Source organism: Sceloporus undulatus, chromosome 6, assembly GCF_019175285.1.
Source record: "Sceloporus undulatus isolate JIND9_A2432 ecotype Alabama chromosome 6, SceUnd_v1.1, whole genome shotgun sequence".
In the NCBI taxonomy this organism is placed as follows: domain Eukaryota; kingdom Metazoa; phylum Chordata; class Lepidosauria; order Squamata; family Phrynosomatidae; genus Sceloporus; species Sceloporus undulatus.
The window spans coordinates 117,907,654-117,929,681 of record NC_056527.1 but is presented as its reverse complement, the minus strand read 5'-3'; the positions used below and the strand labels follow the sequence as shown (position 1 = coordinate 117,929,681).

The window sequence follows — 22,028 nt, the reverse complement described above, 5'->3', positions numbered from 1 at the left end:
ATCATCATCATCATCATCATCATCATCATCATCATCATCATCATCATCATTTATTTATTTATATAGCAACAGAATAAAACATAACTACTTCAACATAAAATACAATACGTACTAGAATACGATACTAAAATACAACAAAATGCAATAGTAAACTACAGTGTAAACCAAGAAAAAGCTACACAGGCAGAAACACACAAAATGCAGAATGAAACAGATAATCCATATATAGAGCATTAATTTGAAATTCCAAAAATTTTAGAAAGCGGGAAAAGTTTTCAGTTTGGATTTGGAAATGGAAAGAGAAGGAGCGAGTTTGCAGGGGCTGCATCTGCACCGCAGAAATAAACTGATTTGACACCGCTTTGACTGCCATGGGATTTGTAGTTTGTTGTGGCGCTTGAGCTCTCTGATAGACATGGCACAAAATTTCAAAGCCCAGAAGTCTATAGCACTGCGCCTTGGCAGTTAAAGTGGCATCAAACCAGATTACTTCTGTAGTGCAAACGCAGCCAGGGAGGTGATTCCAGGAACAAGGGGTGGCAAAAGGAAAAGGGCAAAGTCTCTGGCCACAGAGAGCTTACAGTCACCATTGGGGCACAATTGGAAGGGGAACAAGGCTGGGGGGCCAAAGATTTGCAAAAATTTGGGGAGATTAGGCTGGGACGCCAGGCTATGGGTGGGTGAAACGGAACTACAATTCCCAAATTTTGCACAGAGGGGACAGGCATGGGCACAAAATCCTGAGATTTTGAGATTGATGGGGGGATCCCTTTTATTGGATGTATACAGTGTTTTGGTTTCTTTTGTTGTTGCTCTTTGCAAAACTTGGTAACGTTGTTACATGCAAACAATAAATGAGAGAATGGAAAAATAAAAGGAGAAATAAAACACAAGTCCTGCCAACCTGCTCTGAGTCTGGCTTTCTTGGAAAGCGTCCCCAGCTTTCCACAGAAAGAGCAGACTGTCCCTTCCCACGTAATAAAGAATTATATATATATATATATATATATATATATATCTTCTATGCACACACATACATTTTTGGAGGGTAGGAAAATGTCAGATGGATCCCACGCTTGGAATTCCCCCATTTCCACCATGGGAAGAACGCGAATTTTGGACTACAATGCCCAGATCCCCCCAGCTGGGGCATTCTGAGAGTTTATAATCCAGCGTTGGGCTTTTCCAAGCTATGGTATTATTATATGCAACCAGGTAGATGTGTGTGTGGCAGCCAAGTTGCCGGGGATTCTGGAATGTAATCCAAAAAAGAAACGTTTCTAAACTCTGGTTTTAGTAGTGTAGTTGCCAGGCTGGCTGGGAGATTTTGGGATTTGTAGTCCCTAAAGGGGCCATTTTGAACTGCTAGTTTTAATTTATGTAAGCTAAACTATGGCCATGTTGTCAGGGGGACTATGGGACTTGTAGTGCAAAGAAGGAACTTGTCTAGGCCATGGTTTTATTGTACTGGCCAGGATATCATGGAAGTTCTCGTCCCCAAGGGGGACTTTTTTGAACTGTTAGTTTTAGTTCAGGTAGCCGTGGTCATGCTGTCCTGGGGACTATGGGACTTGTAGTCCAGAGAAGGAAGCATTTCTAAACTCTGGTTGTATTGTATGTTGATGAATAGGTGGGCTGGTCAGGGGGATTCTGGGAGTTGGAGTTGGAAAGAGAGACTTCTGCAGCCTCTGGTTGAGTTGTGTGCAGCCAAATGGAAATGATGAGAGCGGTAGTCCCCCACAAAGGGCCTTTTCTGAGCTCTGGTTTTCATGCTGTTGGGGGATTCTAGGAATTGTAGTCCAAAAGGTTTATTTTTCTCACCACATCTTGGAAAACAAAAAGGCCATTTGATTTCCCTGGGCCACTCCACCCCAAACATGGAATTTGGGATCCAAAGGGCTGGGTGTTGCCCGCCTCCGTTGTTCTTCGGCCAACATCAGGGCAGCTGCCAAACCCTAGTTTTTGGAGGGTGGCTATCATGTGGTTTTTAGTAAGAACCAGGATTTATTTATGTTTTTAACCGAAGAAAGATAAAGGCAAACTTTGTTTTCAAAACACATGCTTTTTGGAGGGTTTAGGAAGCCAGGTGTCAGATGCAGAGCATGGGAAAGGGGGGACTAGAACTCCCTTTTTTGAAACATCCCAAATCCCAACCAGCGCAGGCCAGAATTTCTCCTCTCATACTCTGTTGGTGTATGGATTCTGGGATTTGCAGTCCTCCTGCAATCTCTGGTTTGCTTGTGCATGAGATGGAAGGGGGAGAGTGATGCCTAATGGTTGGGGAGAGGGAGCTGTGGGTACCAGGACTCCCTCCTTGAGTTGGCAAGGATGGCATGAGGTCGTCCATAATAAGCCTAGTCCTTTCAAGGCAGAGTAATTACAAAGCAGGGCAGGAGAAGCCTTTGAAGCCAAAGAGGGCCTAGGATTGGGGGCCTGTGTTTTGCAGACTTTGTGGTTGTTGTTGGAGCTGTGCTACGTTTTGTTCCCTTCTCTGCCCTGGCTTCCAAGGGGACTAGTTTTGGCAAAGGGTGGCCTTCTCTTGATTTGAGGTGGAGGGATCCAGTTTCATAGAGATCACGTGAGATCCTCTGCTGGGAAGAAGAGGAGAAGGAAGGAGGGAGGACTATTTCTGAAACACCAAATCCTGAGAGTAAGCACTTTGGGGAAGATCAGCTGGTCTTTCCTGCAAGGATCTGGATTTATTGGTGTGCGTGTGTTGCATTTTGTCTGTGAGCAGTCATCTCCATGCATGTTTGCGATGCAGTCTGTGTGTCCATATTTGTTAAGGCCTAGAAGTGTTGGTGACATCTCAGATCAGGTTTCACCATTGGTCTGCATCTCACAGCTTTGTGTTCTCAGGCTCCATGTGCATTTGTGACTTGAGCACAAATGTGCATCTGTCCAAATATGTGTCTGTTTTGAAGCCTGGGTGGATTGGAGAGCTTGCGGTGTGTCCAGAATTGGGTAAGATTCGGGTTCTGTGTAACGGCAGTGTGCCGTGGACGTCTGGACTGCTGTATAAACTCATTTGCTTTGTTGGATGCGTGGGTGAAAGAGAGAGAGAGAGAAGAAACGACAGAGGAAGTGAAAGAAAAAGAGAAAGCAAGTAAGAATATATAACTGTGATGTGCTTAATTTTTCATGTTTGGGGCAGGGGTGGTTTGCATCAGATTTATGTCCATCTGTTTTGACGTCTCTGCAATCTAGCATTGCATGGATCCATCAGTGATTGCAACCCTAAAGATTCACTTGCAAAGTGGCTGAAACCCCACCATCAGGCTGGCCAAGCATAGGCCATGGCGGGGTTGCAACATCTGGAACCCTGCATGATTCGCAGCCTTCCTTTTTATCCTCTCTTGCAGGGAAGCAAGGCTTCTTCACCTGTTGGATTTTGGCTTGTCTGCCCACTGTTAGAAGTTGGGGCTTTTGTCCCAGATGGAGTCCCTCTTAGTATTGGCCTCTGATTTTATTTTCATTGTGGGTATCCGTCTCTTAGCCTGCTGTAGACCTTTTGGGGTCATGGATTGGGTTCAAACTGTGTTGTGTTGAGGAGTTACTAGGAAATGGGGTGTTGGGAAGGAGAGCCAACATTTGGCCTGTCAAAGGTGTCTCGTTGTTTGCAAATGCAGAAAGGAGAGTGTTTTTCATTCTTGGAGGGTTTCCTTATTAATAATTGCAAGGCAGATTGTGGAATAAAGCTCAACCCAGCCAGATGTTCTCCTGCATAAACCATATCGAAATGGGCAGCAGATATAGCTCATCTGACTATTTTAGTGTGGCTTAGCCATGGAAACCTTGGGCAAGTCACACTCTCTCAGCCTCAGGATGGCAATGGGAAAACCTCTCTGAAGAAACCTGCCAAGAAAACACTGTGAGAGGATCAGCTTAGGGTTGCCATAATTTGGAAATGAAGGCACACGAGACACACATATGTAGGAGAACTTCTGGCTGGGTTGTGCCGTCAATACTGGCCAACCATTGTTGTTGTTGTTGTTGTTGTCATCCTTTTTATCAGAAACAGGCATGAGAAATGCTAAGTACAGTGGCATGTACCGCTTTGATACCCAAAAGGGTTTGGTTCCAGGACTCACCTGGAGACCAAAATCCATGGATGTTCAAGTCCTGTTGCATTCAGTGCATAGGAAAATGGTGTAAAAGGACAAAATCAAGGTTTGCTTTGGGGAATTTATATATTCTACAAATATTTTAAAGCTGTGGATGGTTGAATCCGTGGATAAGGAATCCATGGATACAGAGGGCCCACTGTATACAGTGCAGGGATCCATTTGCATGTGGATGCAATGCAGTAAATGCACACGGGTGTCCTTGTGTGGAGGCAAATTAAACAAAAGTTGTAGCAGACTCACAAACAATTTCACAACACTGGACTTTCAGTAGTTTCAGTTGGTCTCAAAGGTGCTACAAGATCCCTTTGCATACTGATTTTTCCAGACTAGCATAGCTATATATTTGAATTCTACTACTATGGAAAGCACCAAACTTAGTCGGATGGAATTGAAACCCACCAGCCTCTCTTTCAGTTAGTCTCAAGGTGTATCCACACTGCATAAATAATCCAGTTTGACACCACTTTAACAGCCATCGCTCAGTGTTATGGAATCCTGCGAACTGTAGTCTTGTAAGACATTTAACCTTCTCTGTCGGAGAGCTTTGGTGCCACAATAAACTACAGTTCCCGGGATTTCATAGCACTGAGCCACAGCCGTTAATGTGATGTCAAACCACATTATTTCTGCAGTGCAGATACAGCCTCTAAGATGCTACAAGAGCCCTTTGCGTTCTGATTTTCCAGACTGGCACAGCTGTATCTTTGGACAGTACTGGACTGCTACTCCTCTTTAACACCCCTTATCATATCACTGGGGCCCTCAAACAGGGATTCATGTTCCCACTTTGTGTCCTGCTGTTGGAAAGACTTTCCTGAGATCCACTCCCTTTTCTTGTGAAAGGGTCCATTGTGCTTTTGCATCTCCCCAGTGCCACCCTGCAGCTGATTCCAGACATCCCCATATTTTCTAGCTCATTGTATTGCTGATAAAGCCATTCTATTTCTTAACCTCTCCTAGTAATCCACAGATGGAGAGACATTGATCGATTGGGGAAACCCCAGGGACTGGGACAGAGAAGGAGGCCGGCTCCCCGCTGCTGAAGATGGCAGCTCCAGGTCTGCATTTCTTATCTTTATCCTGTTTTGCATTGTTTATATTTACAAATTAAGGAAGAAAACAGGGGAGGAAAGCAAGAGAATTGACTTGCAAAAAACATTTGCACATGTATTTGCACAGATGAAGATCCCTAGTTCAACTATTATTGATTTATTGATCCATAGCCCGCCTTCCTCCTGGAATACGGATTAAAGGCGCCTATTGAGATGTTACACAATTGATTGGTTTTTCTTCACCTTTTCTTTTGCCTTAAAGGAAAACAAAGTGTTCAGGGTGTTTCACAGATGTTTTTAAAAACCATTTAAGCAGGAAATGATCTGACAAAATATTACGGAGTTTCCTGATGATTTGGTAGAGGAACAGATTGCCTCTGGAGGGTGGTGGACTTGCCTACATTGCAGCGTTTTGCACAAAGATTGGATGGTTATTAACAGGGTAACCAGATGTCCTCCTTTCCCAGGACATGTCCTAGGTCCCGGCCTTCTGTCCAAGTGGAATTCCAAAGCATCCTCCATTTGGAGACGGATTAAGGAGCATGGATTTACATTTCTGTGAGTGTCTTACATTTTCCTTGAACATCCTACATTTTGCGGTGCCTTGTCCTCCTTTGCTTTTAAGACATCTGGTCTCCCTGTTTATCAGGGGTGGTTTTCTGTGGATTCCTGCCCTGGCATGGGTTGGGATGAATGACCCCTGGGATTCCCTTTCAGGTCTATAATTCTATGGATTCTCTCTCTCTCTCTCTCTGGACTACAATTCCCAGAATCCCCTGGCCAGGGTGACCAGATTTCCTAACTGCAAAGGAGGATGAAGCACCACAAAACACAGGATGTCCGAGGAAAACGTAGGGCATTACCAAGTAAAAGTTACAAGCATTCCCATTAAATGTAAATGCAGGCTTCTTAGTTCTGCTCAGAATGGAAGGCATTTTGTAATTTCTCTTGGACAGAAGGCAGAAATGTAGGACAGGTTCTGGAAAAGGAGGGTATCTGGTCACTCTGCTCCTGGCCAGCCATTGATACTGAATTTGAAAGCTCTGTGGTTGCATTTGATGGTAAGGCTACCTTGAGAGACACCTATGTGCAAAGGTTTGAGTGCTGGATGGGTGGTTTGCTTTCCCCCCTGTTGTGTTTGCCACCTTGTCCTTTACATCCCACTGTGGGGGAAACCTAGACTGCATCTGCACTGCAGAAATAATGCAGTTTGACACTGCTTTCACTGGCATGGCTCTGTGCTTTGGAATTCAGTTCTTTGAATATTGATTTAGAAGTAAGCAGACCTCTCAGGCTGCAAAGCAGAACTGAGGTTGCTCCCACATTGAAGAAATAACAGTGTTTGACACTTTTAATTGCCATGGTGCCATGGAATCCTGGGATTTGTAGTTTGTTGGGTCACCATAGAATCATAGAATCATAGAGTTGGAAGAGACCGCAAGGGCCATCCAGTCCAACCCCCTGCCATGCAGGAAATCCAGATCAAAGCATTGTCGACAGATGGCCATCCAGCCTCTGTTTGAAGACCTCCAAGGAGGGAGACTCCACTACACCCCGAGGAAGAAGTGTGTTCCACTGTCGAACAGCCCTTACTGTCAGGAAATTCCTCCTAATGTTGAGGTGGAATCTCTTTTCCTGTAGCTTGCATCCATTGCTCCGGGTCCTAGTCTCTGGAGCAGCAGAAAACAAGTTTGCTCCCTCCTCAATATGACATCCCTTCAAGTATTTAAATAGGGCTATCATATCACCTCTTAACCTTCTCTTCTCCAGGCTAAACATCCCCAGCTCCCTGAGTCGTTCCTCATAGGGCAAGGTTTCCAGACCAGTTAAATAGCTCACCCAGCTACAGATCCCAGGATTCCATAGCACTGAGCTGTGGCAGTGAAAGCAGTGCCAAACTACATTAATTCTACAGTGCGGATGCAGCCTTAGAGTAGCGTTCCCAGAACCTTTAGTTCTGCTGGAAAGGAGGCTGATGGGACTTGGAGTCTAACATTGCCACAGGATCCTACAGCCCATCTGGCAGAATTCGGGGAAGATTCCTTTTGAAAACCCATTTTTAAAAACAGAATGGAGCCATGGCAGTTAAAGCAGTGTCAAACTGCACTGATTCTGCAGTGCGGATGGAGACTCTCTCAGTCCTGGAAATGCTGCCACTGTGCCAGGTGCGTATTTGTGTGCCAACATTTCACCCTCCTCCTTTCATCCGCTCCACTGATCTTTCCAAGTGTTTGCTTGGCTGTCTCGAAAGAATTTGGAATTGCTGCCCCTTTGCCTCCGCCCGGCCGAACCTCTGTTATTTTCTGTCTCTCTTGGAATGCAAACAGCTCAGAAGAAGAGACAAAGAAACTGAAGCCTGTGAGAAAACACAAAAAGAGGGAGAAGCATGGGAGGAGAAAACAAACCACACAGTTTTGGGATGCTAACTCCTAGTATCCTGGGCGTACTGGAATACTGGGAGTTGGTATCCAAAAAAGCAAATTTTCCCAAGCTTGCTTTGCATTTGGTCCCTTCCAGACTTCCATCTTGGCACCACTCTTGGCACTGCCGCCACCCAAACTAATTTTCCTCCCTAATTTTGCTGATTCCCAACAAAGCGTCTTTGCCCCCTCCACCCCAACCTTTCCAGGCCCCGGGGCAGGGCAGGTCTTCATATGCCTGGGCACGGCCTGGAATGTAGCTGGGCTTGTTTAGGGCACAAAAGAGGCACTTAGTCATGCCCCCGTGCCCAGCGCCTCCTCTCTGTGGCTTGGTCTACCCGAAATGCATATGAGCTTCTCACCAGATTCACCTTCTGGAGATGCTTTTTTGGAGAGTGGAATCTGGCCATAGTTTTGCTTTCCACCTTCCCCATTCTCCCCAGCCAGGTTTAGCCCTGCATTGAAACAGAGTGTTCCTGAGCATGCACAGATAGCCACTTTCCTCTAGGACTCAGTAGTTGTGGCCGGAGCCTTGTACTAAGCGGGAGAGGTTTTCTCTTTGCTTGAGGGAGTTGCTCCAAAGCCAGTCTTGACACTTCTTGCTTAAAAGATAGGCATTGTGTTTTTTACCTTAGACTTATGAGTAAGACTTGGGATTATCCTCCCTTCCATCGCATTGTCTTTCGGTTGAAGTCCTTGGATAGGTCTCTCCTTCATGATATATTTAGGAGGTTTCCTCTCTAGATTTTGGAAACACATGATGACATGCCTCGGAGACAGGACCCAAGTCTAAATGCAAAATCAGTCATTTATTTATTTGTTTGTTTATTTGTTTGTTTATTATATTTATATTTATATCCCGCCCTTCTCCCAGGACTGGGACTCAGGGTGGCTTAAAACATTAAAAACAATCCAATTAAAAAGTTATGAAAATAATACATTAAAATAATATTAAATTACCACAACACAATAACAAAAGAAGGCTAAAATGTCTAAAATACATTAGCAGTTCCAATCCCAGCCACCTTTTTGCACACCTTGGATGCAATGAAAGAAGCTGAAAATGCATCCTTTTGTACGCAGAATCACCCCTGCTGCATCAGGAGACACTTAAACTTGCCTACTGCAAACAATTTAACAATGAGACTAAAATTTGTGTGAGTTAAGTACTATTATACTGTACATTATGTATTATGTGTATTATACACTTTATACCCAGAGTCTCAAGGTGATTTTATGCAATATTTTTAATAATTTTGTGCAGGAAACAAAGTTTGCATACATTGCGCCATAAACAAAGGTCTCACTCTCTCAGCCACCCGTGAAAAAAGTTTTGTTTTTTGGACCCTATTCTCTCAGCTTGCTATGAAAATAGTTTTGGTTTTTGTAATATTTCGGATGTTAGAATTCCAGATTCAACCTGTAATAATTTTTAGCATGTGGGGTGCAGATCATTTCTTTAACATCCTTTTCTTTCTCTCCCCGAAACAGGTTACCCAGCTGCTTCTCCACCGTACCCAGCACCTCAACCCCATGTAGTGCCTTCCGCACCCAGCCCCGGGTTCAACGTCTATCCCCCCACCAGTCCCCCTGGAACAGGGCAGATAATACCGCCCCAGCCTCCTCCCCGGGGCTATCGGGAACATGCCCCCGCGCCTCCTCACCACCCGCACCCAGTGCCAGACCCACACACCGCCATCACCCCCTACCTGCCAGTGGCCACAAACATCCCTCCTGGTTTGGAGTACCTTGCACAGGTAAGGAATCGTACGTTTGGATGGAGATGTTGTGGCCAACGGGCCTTATGTAGTCTATTTTTATGGCCCTGTCTATGCCCCCAGTTGCCCTCCATTGTTCCCTAAAGACCCTAAGCATAATTTTGCCATATTTTGGGGGCCAGCGTGGTGTAATGGTGTGAGCATTGGACTAGGACTCTCGTCCAACTTGTGCTTTGCCTGCTCTGTCGGGTGGATGCCGGCATGTCTTGATCCTTCCTTGTGGATGCTAGCTGGAAGATTATGGGAGGTCCAGTCCAGAATATCATCATCATCATCATTTCTGTCCTACCTTTTTCCCAGATTGGGACTCAAAAGCAATTTACAATGATCCAAGGTTGGGATATAGAGTGCAGCACCCTGATTATCAGAGCCAGCATGATCTAGTGGTTTGAGTATTTGACTAGGACTCTGGAGACCTGGGTTCAAATTCCAGCTTGGCCATGTAAACCCACTGGGTGACCTTGGGCAAGTCACACTCTCTCAGCCTCAGAGGATGGCAATGGCAAATACTCTCTGAAGAAACTTGCCAAGAATACCCTGTGACAGGTTCACCTCAGGGGTCGGCATAAGTTGGAAACAACGTGAGTGCCAATAACAACAAGAAATTATGCATCCGGATGTCCTGTATTGTTCCCAAAAGAGCATAAGTACAATCTTGCAATATTTGGGGTGCCCTCTGGGATACTTTTATGCCCACGAGAGGCCATTTCTGCTTAGCTTCCAACTGTCCCAATTTGGGAGGCAGGTTGCCTATTAATCCTCTGCCATCCCTGTTTGTCCCTTGCTTTTAAAATGTCCTGGTTTCTCTTTCCTCCTTGCACTTCCTCCCTTTGTCCTCAGCTTACTTCCTTTGCTCCAAACCAATTTCAGAAGGGTTTGCAGTCCACTGATTCACCAGGGGAATAGGAAAGAAGGAAATGGGCTTCGGCTAAAGCAAAAACAAACTGCTGCAGCCTGTTCTGGCTTATGTATTAATAATATTTGCCATCATGACTACACTCAGATGTTGCTTAGTTTCATGCGCTCCTGGTTTTATAAGTGTGATGTTGGATAGTATGCTTTTTTCCTTATCAGAAAGGAGATCTGGTGTAACATTATCCTTTGGTTTCAAACAGATTTTAGAATTTACGATTTCAGTCTTCCTTCTTCGAAATGCTTGGGACCAGAATGGGGTCCTATAGGCTGAGTCTCCCTTATCCAGAATGTTGAAATACTCCAAAATCTAAATTTTCCACATGGATGGTTGAAATAGTGACACTTTTTAAAGACTTTCCTATCCATGCATGCAAGCCTAGATCTTGCACCAGTGAATGCACCTCTGGATTGAATGTGTGTTTTTGTTGTCACTCCTGGCTATAGTTTCTCTCTGACTTTCATGTTTGTTTCTCTCCTCAGATCGACCAAATGTTGATACACCAGAAAATGGAGCTAATAGAAGGTGAGAATGGGTGAGAAAATGGCCGTCATGCGCAGCTCAAGGCCCATGAACATTTTCTCTGCTTCCAATAGGTTTTTTTAGTTTAAAACAGGGCTTGCAGACAAACTAACCCTTTACCACTTCACAGGGGCAAATATTGAGACTACCCCCCACCTCAAAAAAAACAACAGCAGCAGCCGTTTTTTCTTTCTTTGTTCCCCTCCTGTCTAGGTTTCATTGGCTTCGAGGGCAACAACAAGTACGAGGTGCGCAACAGCCTGGGCCAGCATGTCTTCCACGCCGAGGAGCAGAACGACTGCTGCACCCGCAACTGCTGCGGCTCCCTGCGCCGCTTCTCTATGCGGCTGGATGACCCAATGGGACGCGAAGTCTTGCGCATGGTCCGGCCCTTGAAATGCGTCAGTTGCTGGTTCCCATGTTGCTTGCAGGAGGTGAGAAGCCACCCTGGTCTTCTCCTTTTCCTCAAACTGCTGGCTGGGATTTAGGGGTTTTTGGACTGTAAATCAGGGTTGGCTGGATTAAACCAACTAAATGACTTTAAAATATTGGGTTTTTTAATTGATTATTCACACACACAAATACTGTTGTCCCTCCATTTAGGCAGACTTTAAATCCGCATCTCTCGCTTACTTGTGAGGGGCAAACGGGGACTTAAAATGGGGTGCGCACCAGCAGGGCCCACAGAGGCGTGTTGCTATTCAAGCCAATAGGGCTTGAATATTGGCAAATTTCCATTTTCGCCTATCTATCATCTATCTATCTATCTATCTATCTATCTATCTATCTATCTATCTATCTCTATTTTAAAGTCTAGCTATTATTACCCTCTTACCAGCCTTCTTACTGAAACAATTCTTCAACCCTCCTATTGGAACAACGATGACTATTTGAATTTAATCTTTTTAACTTTAGCAGTTTATTGGCAGTTGCTAATTCTTAGACCAGTATCTGGAGTCAGTTGCTTCTTTTTAATCCTTTTTATTTTACAGTGCAAACTTCAACCCAAAACAACTTGCTTTAAAAGAGCACTTTTAAAAGATCAATTATTATTAAATTTGTGGCCATAACATCTGAACTGCCTTTTGCTTCTTTATTTTCTGATTTTGCCCCGTACAAGAAACCCAAAACTGTTTAAAAAACAAACAAACCTGGTTTAAACCCAAAATACTAGGATTTTTTCCCCCAGTTGTGAGTTAAACACAAGCATTCTCTTGTCCCTTGTTGATATCCTGGCTCAAGATTTGGTTGCCATGTGCCATTTTCACCCTTTTTTTCCTCCTACAGCTGGAAGTTCAGTGCCCACCTGGCATCACCATTGGATATGTGGTACAAACCTGGCACCCTTTCACACCCAAATTCTCCATCCAGAACGTCGAGAAGGAGACCGTCCTGCGGGTTGTGGGTCCCTGCTTCATCTTCAGTTGTGGGGGAGACGTCAATTTTGAGGTGCTTATGGCTGCGGAGTGGGGGCCACATAGGCAGTAGCAGGAGGAGATGGTCTGTGTTTGTGTGCCTACATCTCCCCTTGCCCTCAGTTTCCCTTGGTTGGGGACTCAGAGAGAATGACCCATTGGGGTGGTGACATCCTCTCTTTGGGGGGTTTAGCCTCTGAGGTCACTTCCTGTGCCACAGAACAGTAACAGAGAACATCCCCATTCTCTGCACCCACCTCCCCAGGTGAAAACCCGTGACGAATCTCGAGGCGTCGGACGCATCAGCAAGCAGTGGAGCGGCCTCCTCCGGGAGATCTTCACCGACACAGACAACTTTGGCATCCAGTTCCCCATGGACCTCGACGTCAAGATGAAGGCGGTTCTTCTGGGCGCATGCTTCCTCATTGTGAGTCTGCCCTGCGCAATGCCACCCAAGCCTTCCCAGGCCAGTGGCAGTGCTACATTTGCAACACAAGGGCTGTATCCACATTGGAGAAATAACCTGGTTTGGCACCACTTTAACTGACCTGGACTCTACAACAAACTCCAACTCCCAGAATTCCATAGCTTTGAGCCAGAAAGAGTTAAAGTGGTACCAAACTGGGTTATTTCTCCAGTGTGGATGCAGCCAGAGAGTACACCATCCTCCAAGGCAACCTATATTCCACTGTTGAACAGTTCTTCCTGTCAAGACATCCTTCCTGATATTTAGCTGGAGTCTCTTTGTTTGTAATTTGAATCCATTGGTTCAGGTTTTTGTCTCTGGAGCGGCAGAAAACATGATTCCCGACTATTTCAATTGTGCAAAAGTCAGTTCAGGTCTATTCATTAATATCTCTCAGGTTGAGGAGGATTGAATTAATAGTTTTCTCTCTTTCTCCTACAGGATTTCATGTTTTTTGAAAAGACGGGAGAAGTCGGACAGAGGAGTTCAGTGATCACAAGCTAGAGCCGTCCCAGACCCTTGTTTCCTCCCATCTCTGAGGGACCCTTTCCCAGTTCTGGCGAGGGGATTGTGCGAACAGTGATGGATGTGTGTGAATGTGTGTGTGAGAGAGAGACACTAGATAAGTGTGGAAGATAATGTCCAACAGTTTGTTTATAAATTTGCAATTCTCCTTTCCTTTTTGTAAAGCCAGGGCTGGCAGTGTTTGGGCCCAATGTATCAGGTGCTGTTTCTGGAGTTACCGGCCCAGTAGTATCTCCATAGCTGTGTGAAGAAACAAGGTGTGAGGATTTGGAAGGCAAGATGTGTTTTCTGTCCTGGGTACCAAAGGATTCCTTGCTGCCACTACTTGACCCCCTAGTTATACATGGGATGCTTTCTTGGCGCAGATACTATCCTTCAGACCTGAGAGTATCTCCACACTTGCAGCTTCTGACAGTAATACTAATCGTTTTTCATCCCCTTCCATTTTAATCTTTCCTGGTGACTACAACTGATCCACAACTTCTGTGGCTTCAGGTGGCCAGGGGAGGCAAACTGGGGAAAATTTTCCATGCAGAAAGTTGGTAGAAGCTGCTCTCTTGGCACAAAGTCACTCCTCAGCAAGTTCCGAGTTGAGAATTTTGTCTATGGGGAGAAGTGCTCAGGAGCATCTGTGAGGATTGTGGATTTCATCCAAGCCCTGCCTTCCGTGAATGGAAGGGACTGGATCTGCTTGATTTTTTAGGGATGCCCCCTCCATGCCAGAAGTCGCCCTCTTCAGCAGAGTTCTCCCTGACTCTGTAGCATTTTCACAAGCTGGAGTTGCCTCAGATGGTGAGGCAGTCTGCCTCCACTTGCACAAGCCAGAATGGGGGAAGATGTCTTTGTTGAAATGCAGTTCCCAGAACCCTCCACTCTCAGGTACTGGAGGAGTTGGGGGGGGGGGGTTAAGCAGAAGATTCTGGGGATTTTAGTCATGCAAACAAAGAATGTTTACAAGGTCTGGATCCCAAAATGGTGTGTGAAATCTGTGTCCAGCCGTAGTCGGTGCACCTGGGGCAGGGGCAGATGTGGGTCGATAGAGAGTGGTTTTGGACCAATTTTTGAGCATCCTGTAGGGCAGAGAAGGGTGGAACTGCAGCTTGTGGGCCACATAGGGCACTGCATTGCCATCTTTGTGGCATTAAGGGATTTATACTTATATATAGGATATGGGGGGCTATATCCACCACACTCCTCTCCCCTGGCTATTTAGGACCAGGAGAAGCCTTTTTCAAAAAAACAAAAACAAAACAAAACAGAAAATGAACAGGTCATGATTTCTGGCCACTTACAGTTGCCAAGAAAGGCTTCTCCTGGCCCATGGTGCCCGAAAACATGGCAAAAATGCCCCTATACATCCTTGAGGGCATCTTGAGACCAAAAATGTTTCTTACTTTCTTTTAAATCAGGGGTGGGCCTGTAGGGTCTCCTGGGGGGCTAATGTGTCCCCCCAGCCCATCTTCCACAATTGCTGTAAAGGCCATATGCAATCATGCGCCTTATAAGGGTTGGAAGCTGTCAAGGGCTGGTGTGTAGGATTGCCTTCCCAGCGGACCTGGGAGGGCCTGCGCTTGCCTCCTGAGCTTCTACCCCAAAATAATTTTACCAAAAAATAAATATGGGACTCACCCCCGATGATCTCAGTGCCCCCCGGGAGACATGAGCGGCAGTTTAGCTTTGTTTTAGGGAAGGGACCTTGCCTTCCCGAGGCTGTTTTGGGTTCAGAAGAGGACATTTTGAAAAGAGGAACAGGATGTTTTGAAAAGAGCCAGCTCCCTGTATTTTGGGTTGTTTTTTAAAAAGGTTTCCCCTGAGCTTCAAATGGCACAGAGGGGGCACCAAAATGGTAGAATTGGCGCCGTTGTGATCATTGGCGGCAGTTTGGGGGCTATTTGTGAAAGAAAATTTGGGGGTGTTGAGAGGCCCAGGAAGGCCTCCAAAATGGCATTGAAGCTGCATGAGACCCACAGACCACACTTTCCCCACCCACCCTCTAAAAGCACATGGATGCTAAATGGTCAGAAGAGCAGTTGGTGCGAAGAGGGATGTGTGTTTGTGTGTGGATGCAACCATGGCTGTGTGCCAGTCTTTTCTGTGCAATGTGTATGTGTGTCTCTGGTGAGACAATGACTGTCTATCAGCATGGGAACTTTGTTGTAATTCTGGAAACTATGCAAACAAGCAAAGAGAGAAGCTGTTGAATGCTCCCCAGCCATCGGGTATCACAGAATGGGAGGCATGGCCGTTCCTTGTTTGGAATACTTTCAGCCAAAGCAAACTGGATTGAATGAGAATTCAGAGGCATTGCTATGATGGTCTGGGATGCCAATATGCAAAGGGATTTTGTAGCGCCTTTGTGACTATGCAGAAGGTGTAGCAGAAGATTTCGTAGACTTGTTCTGAGACTAACATGGCTATAGTCCAAAACACACTGCAGAAATAACCCAGCTTGAGACCGCTTTAACTGCCCTGGCTCAGTGCTAGGGAATCCTGGGAATTGTTTATTGTGCCACCAGAGCTCTCTTGACAGAGAAGCCTAAATGTTTCACAAAATTACAGTTTGAGCCAGGACAGTTAAAGCGGTCTCAAACTAGATTATTTCTCCAGTATGTTTTGGACCTATGTCTCTGAACTCTTCTTCTGCATAGTTTGTCTCAAAGGTGCTATAGAATCCCTTTGCGTATTGGATTGAATTTGGTTTACACACAGGGCACTGAAAGATCAGAGCAAAAGGAATAAGTAGAGTTGGGGACAGAACAGGAGGGTGGCACATGGCTGCCAAGCATTATGTCCACTTTCGGAAGGACAAGGTTGAAAAGTCAAAAACTCAGGCGTCACGAGGGTGAGTGACAGGCAGTTTGTAGAGAGCGTACTTGCACTGAAACAAGGCAGTAAGACAGAAACACACACCTTGTTTCAGAGATACTCAGCATGGATCTCTGAGTGTCTGTGTCTTGCCTGCACATGTGAGTGAGTTAGTGAGTGTGTGTGCAGGGAAATTGGGATATGGAGTGACGCGGTTGTGGTTCTCATGTGTGTAACCGCTAGGCATGTCGGAAGAAATCCTGCCCAGTTCCCCTAATGCCAAACTCACCAAGGGTTTCTCACTCAACAGAACCAAAGCTTAGAAAAGTGGCACCGTTTTTGGACTACACATTCCAGAATGGCTGGAGGATTCTGGGATATGTGGTCCAAAAAGAAGAAGAATGTGGAAACATTTCCTTTCTGTTTGTATCCTGTGGGCTTCCCCAAAGACCTTCTGCCTTGAATCAAGATGTCACACTACTCCTTAGCTGTCTACACTGGTTATCAAAGCCACATTTGCCTTAACCACTGAACTTGGGGGAACATCTCCCTACCTCTTCTGTATCCTTTGGGGGAAGTTGCATCCCTGTAATGTCGGGTCTTGGAAGGGATGTTTGCGGCCCAGTGAGCTGCATCCCGCCCCGCAGTACACCAGGGAAACCAAATGCTTATGTAATATTTACTACTTACGTTCTGTGTATTTTATAAATATATACTGTATATATCTATCTTATCTATTTAAATGTTTACATTTAATGTCTTAGGAGGAGCTGAGGGAGAGCAGAAACGACAAGAGAAAAGGGACAGGGCCAAGTTTGGAGATTCCTTTCCCCAAACTGGCAGAAAATTAGGACGAGGAGGTAGTGGAGGAAAAGCGAGAGATGAGTGGGATTGCTAGTGGTGGGTCTGAGACCTGCAGCTGCCTCTAGGCTGTGCTAGACTGAAACTCCCAGCAGCCCCAACCAGTACTGGCTGTGGTAAGGAATGCTAGGAGATGCAGTTCAGCAACAGTGAAATTCCTATACTCCTGTTAGGGGTGTTAAAGTCTGTCTTGGCTGAAGAATTGCCAGCCGATTCAAACAAGGTGGGAGATCATCAGTGAGAATGGAGATGGTCACATACGAAGGAACCGAACCCCAAAGCCAAATGGGAAAGGACCACTCGCTCCCATGGACCGAGGTTATTGGCCAGTGGTCAGCATTGGCCCGCTTGACTCCCTTCTTCACTGGACAGTGCCTACGGTTGGTGGACCTTAAGGCTTAACTGACTGTGGAAGGAGGGATGCCTTCACACGCTGCAAAGGTTGTATGTCCCTCCTTTGCAGAGCGTTTTCTGTTCCTCTTTGGGGCAAAACCAAAGAATAAAAAGTTATGGATGGTTCCATTGTTCTCCCCGACTTGTTTGCCTTTGGATTCTGTGCGGTTGTCTGCTTGGTCTCTTGACTTCAGACTGCTCCTCTGCCCCCTCCAAAAAAGCTAAAGGCCCCGTTCTAGGTAAGTAAAACAGATTTCTCACCCTGATTTGTAAGGAAAAATCATATCTGTAGCTTTCCACCAAATATGGAGGGGGATTATTTATACCCTGTCCCATTTTTCTCCCATGGGAACTAAGTAGGATTGCCAGTAGGAATTTGGGCAGTGCCTGGCCCAAAGTCTCCAGTTTTCATGGTCATTTCCATAGGGGGGGGGGGGGGAAGGGTGCATCTACACTGCAGAAATAATCCAGTTTGACCCCAGGGCTCAACTGCCATGGCTCCATCCTACAGAATCCTGGGATTTGTAGATCTATGAAGCACCAGCACTCTGGCAGAGAAGTGTGTCCAAACTACAAACCCCAGGATTTCTTAGGCTAAAGTGACAGCACTTAATGAGGCATCAAACTGCAACATTTCTACAATGTGGAGTTGGTTGCAAATTCTCTAGTTTTGGTGGACCCAGAGCCAGATCAGAGGAAAGGGCTGTGTACCAGCTCAGTTTACAGAACAACAGTTTGCTACGGTTCCCCAAGCTTCATTGATTTCTTGCAGCATCTCTAGGCAGGCTTATGTATTTATGTAGTAAATGACACATGTATTTACTTTGGCTGGGAGGCCTGTGTATTTTCTCATCTTCCTTTATTCTCAGTCACTGTGGCCCCAGGACTCAGCCTCCGCTCTGCGTGGCATCAACCTTCTGGCTAAAAGCAAAGTGAGCTAGTTTAAATGTCTCCCTATAAGAAAATGAGAATCCCTTTATTTCACCTCGATCTAGAAACAGCCATCTTTAGATTTCTTATCTCGGTTTTCAAACAGGCATACAACAAGGCTAAGCAAAGCTGAAACCCTAATGAAAAAGTCAAAACACAGTTCAAAAAGCTATATTAAAAGGCCATTAATGTCTAAAGTGTAAAATCATTTAAAGGCACAGCAAAGTAAAAAATACAGCAATCCCTCTCCCACAGATTAGACTCCCTGCAACGAGGGATTCATCAAATGCCTGTTTGACTTGAATGGTTCTTTGCCTATTGGCGAAAGGAGAACAGAGAAGTGCAAGATTCTGGTGCAGTTTTGGGAAGGTGTTCATGCATTACAACATCTTCCAGAGATTTAGTCTTTGCAGAAATGCATATGTTGGGGTTTTTTGTTCTGAAAATATAGTGCTGTTGGGGCTTTAAAAATGGGTTTCCTGCAGACAAAGCATATGTTCTGGGCCAAAATAATAATAATAATAATAATAATAATTTTTGCTCTGAAAACCTGTGTGTCTGTCTGCTCAGCATAATTTCCAGGCGATTTCGCAAAAGGGCAAAGTGTCTCAGTGCTGCTTTGTGATCCTCTTTGCTGGGGGTTTCCAAGTGCTGGGCAACAGAAACAAACATTCCTTCCATTCCTACTGAATTCACACACAACAAACACCCTCCGCTTGTTCATCTTGCATTTGCAGGCATAGACAAAATAGAGGGGAACAGAAGGCTGAATCAATTGTGTTCTTTTTAAAAAGAGAAAATGAGCACACCTGCAGTCGGGCATCTTCTACAGAATGGCATGTTTATTCACCCATTTACATTGTATTTACAAAAAAGAAACTCAGGATGTTGACAGTCCCATTTGGACAAGTGCAAAAGTGTTGGAAAGAGTCCAAAGGGATGTTTTGTGTAATGAGAAACGGCTCTAGTTCCTTCTGAGAGAGGAAGAGGAGGTCTGTGTCATTCTGGACTGCAAAGTTTTCAGAGGAGAGGCTGCTCCCACAGAAAAACATCCCTTTTCCCATGGAAAACTAGAAGTGCAATCTAAGGCTTTCGGGTGCAGAGGTAGCGGTTGAACATGACTTCTTGGGAAACATCCTTTTTTAATATCTTGGATTTGGGGTTATGGAACGAAATGTACAACAGCCAGCGTGGTTTAGTGATTTGAGCACTGGACTATGACTCTGGGGACCAGGGTTCGATTTCCCACTTGGCCATGGAAGCCCACTGGTTGACTTAGGTGAGTCACACTCTCTCAGCCCCAGAAAACCCTGATAGTTTCACCTTAGAGTCCCCATAAGTTGGTTAGGATGTGAAGGCACCCAACAATGAAGAAATGTACAGTCACGTAATGTATGGCTTCAAAGATGTAGTCCTGACTCAGAGGATGGAATGTGCACGTCTATGTCATGTCTGAGTGTTGGGTTCGAATCCCTACTCAGCCATAGAAAACCAGCTTGAGCACATCACACTCTCTCAGCCTTGGAGGAAAGCCACGGCAAACCTCTGAAGAAATCTGCCCAAGAAAACCCTAGGACAGAGTTGCTAAAAGTTGGAGTACAACAAGAACGGCCCGATATGGCCTTGTTTTGGTGCACAGTTTCAAAGCCACAGTAGTGTAGGAGGCATCAAGGCACCTTTCCTGAAGAGAGGAGGCTTTGGTTGCCTTTCTCCTGTTTGGCCCATCATTTGACCATGCACTGCCAAAATCCCTATGCCAGGTAACAGGATTGCAGTTGTACTTGCCCCCCTCCAAGAGGACTTGAACCTTCAAGAAGGTGCACTAAACTTAGAGAAATCCCAAGGAATCCCTCAATCACCCATTTTCTGCAAGAAGAGTTGGAGGAACTAGCAAGAGATGCAGACAGGGAGAGGCATAAGTGTATTAGCAAGCCTGGAGGTGGGGACTGCATTCACACACTCCCTGAAATCTTGGGAGACTCCCAGGGATCTTGGGAGAATGTCCCACCCAAATAATCTTCGCTCCTTTCTCCCACCCACAGCCAGATTGTGGCAAATGCAGTCTGACCAATGGATAGACTGAATTGAATGTTGGGCCAAAGCAAGGCTCTGGGAATCCTGGATCGCCAGAGAAAGAGCAGAGAACTGTTGGCTGAAGGGTGTTGCAGTATTGCAGAGACACGCATATACAATCCCCCCTCACAATGTTATTCCAATGTCTTGGGCCCCATAGACACAGAGCAAGAGGGAAATGGGACTCCCTCCTTTTGTCTTGACAGGCATCTGGAGTACGATGAAAGTCCTGGATGGTTAGCACTTCGTTCGCTCTCGCATTTCCCGTCAATCACGCTCGGAGGCCGCGGCTGAGGACATAGCGGGAAGCCATGGCCAGGTTCCAGCGGTGCTTCTCCAGGATCCGTCGGCACTCTTCCCGCGAGTAGGGGCTGAGGTGGAAGAGCTGGTCCACCTGGGGAGAAGGGAACGGTGGGGTGAAAACTCTGGAATGTCCAACTCCCAGAATCCCCCAGCTCCCGTGGCCCTGAAGGGGATTCTATGGAGCCTGACGTTCCAAAAAGGAAGAGGAAAAAAAAGCAACTTTTCAAAGGAGTTTAACAGACTGGGGTTAATTTCAGCATTAAAGAGAGATTAAAGCTCATTTAGAGCATCCCACAAATAAAGCAAAAGTGGCGAGTAATTGCACAAATTATTATTCACACTCAATTGCACAAATAAAGTGATATCTGGAAAGGATTGTCGCTGAAATCCCAAAAGGAAAAAGATGTGCATTAATAGTTCTTTGTGACCATTTTAATGGCGGGTTTTGTGCGACGTCATGTGAAATCATTTCATGTAATTACACTATTTTCCCGGGATATTCATGGGATAAACTCCCAAACTCCTTTGTGTGATAAACTCCAAAGCTCTGGATGACCAAGGGCAGAGCACCTCCAATGATGGTCCATGGACCAGTGTCACAAGCTGCCAGTCTCCAGCAAGTTTCCAGGAATTAAATAAACTGTTGTAGACAATGGTGACAAATAGGGTACAGGCTGAGTCTCCCTTATCCAAAATGCTTGGGATCAGAAGTGTTTGGGTCTTTAGAGTTTTACAGATTTTGGAATGTTTGCCGACACATAATGAGTTATTCTGGAGATGGGACCCAGGTCTAAACAAATCCCAAATCTAACCACCTTGAATCCCTGTATGGGAACGAAGGCGGGATATAAGTAAATAGAATCATCATCATGAAATTAATGTATGTTTCAAATACATCTTATGCACATAGCCAGAAGGTAATTTTATACACAATATCCTAAATAGTTTTGAACCAGCAGAAAGCAAAGTTCTCACTACCTCAGCCACCCATATGGGCAGTTTTGGAATATTTTGGATTTCCAGATACGGGAGACACAACCTGTATCAGCCCCTGGCACTTTGGGGTGAAAAATTGCCATTCCCCACAGCAGATAGCCTGAGAAGGATTGGCATGAGGGACTTAGCATCCTCCTTCATGCTGCGTTTGCAGGGCCTGGGCTACCCTTTTTGCCCTGCAATGTTCCTCAGGCATGAGCTGAGACAGAAAAGTCACCACAAGGTGCTTATGGTATGATGTGGCCACACTTCCAACAGTACCACATTTGGCCAGGACATTCTCAGTTAATCCTCTGCCATCCCACTTTTTCAGCTGCTTTAAAGTGTCCTGGCTTCTCTCTCCTCCTCCCACTTTCTCTCTTTGTCCTCACCTTACTTCAGTTGCCGCAAACTAAATTCAAAGTGCAAAAGTTGCTTGCATTCATTTAACACAGCAGGGATTGGAGAAG

The 22,028-nt window shown here is 45.5% G+C and overlaps 2 protein-coding genes across 6 annotated transcripts in view; one reads left to right on the top strand and one right to left on the bottom strand.

The window, feature by feature from the left end:
- The window catches only part of PLSCR3 (phospholipid scramblase 3), a 17,789-nt gene extending 2,061 nt beyond the window's left edge, over window positions 1-15,728 (top strand). The window contains exons 1-8 of one of the 4 annotated variants that reach the window (XM_042472348.1): window positions 1,146-2,650; window positions 5,088-5,185; window positions 9,091-9,356; window positions 10,773-10,815; window positions 11,026-11,246; window positions 12,100-12,261; window positions 12,493-12,654; window positions 13,135-15,728. In XM_042472348.1, coding sequence (XP_042328282.1) covers window positions 5,173-5,185; window positions 9,091-9,356; window positions 10,773-10,815; window positions 11,026-11,246; window positions 12,100-12,261; window positions 12,493-12,654; window positions 13,135-13,197 — 930 coding nt within the window. In that variant the 5' untranslated portion in view covers window positions 1,146-2,650; window positions 5,088-5,172 and the 3' untranslated portion in view covers window positions 13,198-15,728. Of the gene's footprint in view, window positions 1-1,145; window positions 3,107-5,087; window positions 5,186-9,090; window positions 9,357-10,772; window positions 10,816-11,025; window positions 11,247-12,099; window positions 12,262-12,492; window positions 12,655-13,134 lie in introns of those variants that run through there. The other 3 variants (XM_042472347.1, XM_042472346.1, XM_042472345.1) reach the window with 3 other exon arrangements.
- Window positions 15,729-19,206: 3,478 nt separating this feature from the next.
- Window positions 19,207-22,028, bottom strand: part of TNK1 (tyrosine kinase non receptor 1) — a 28,779-nt gene continuing 25,957 nt past the window's right edge. For both annotated transcript variants that reach the window (XM_042472344.1, XM_042472343.1), the window contains exon 14: window positions 19,207-20,674. In XM_042472344.1, the coding sequence (XP_042328278.1) occupies window positions 20,552-20,674 (123 nt within the window). In that variant the 3' untranslated portion in view covers window positions 19,207-20,551. The remainder of the gene's footprint in view (window positions 20,675-22,028) is intronic.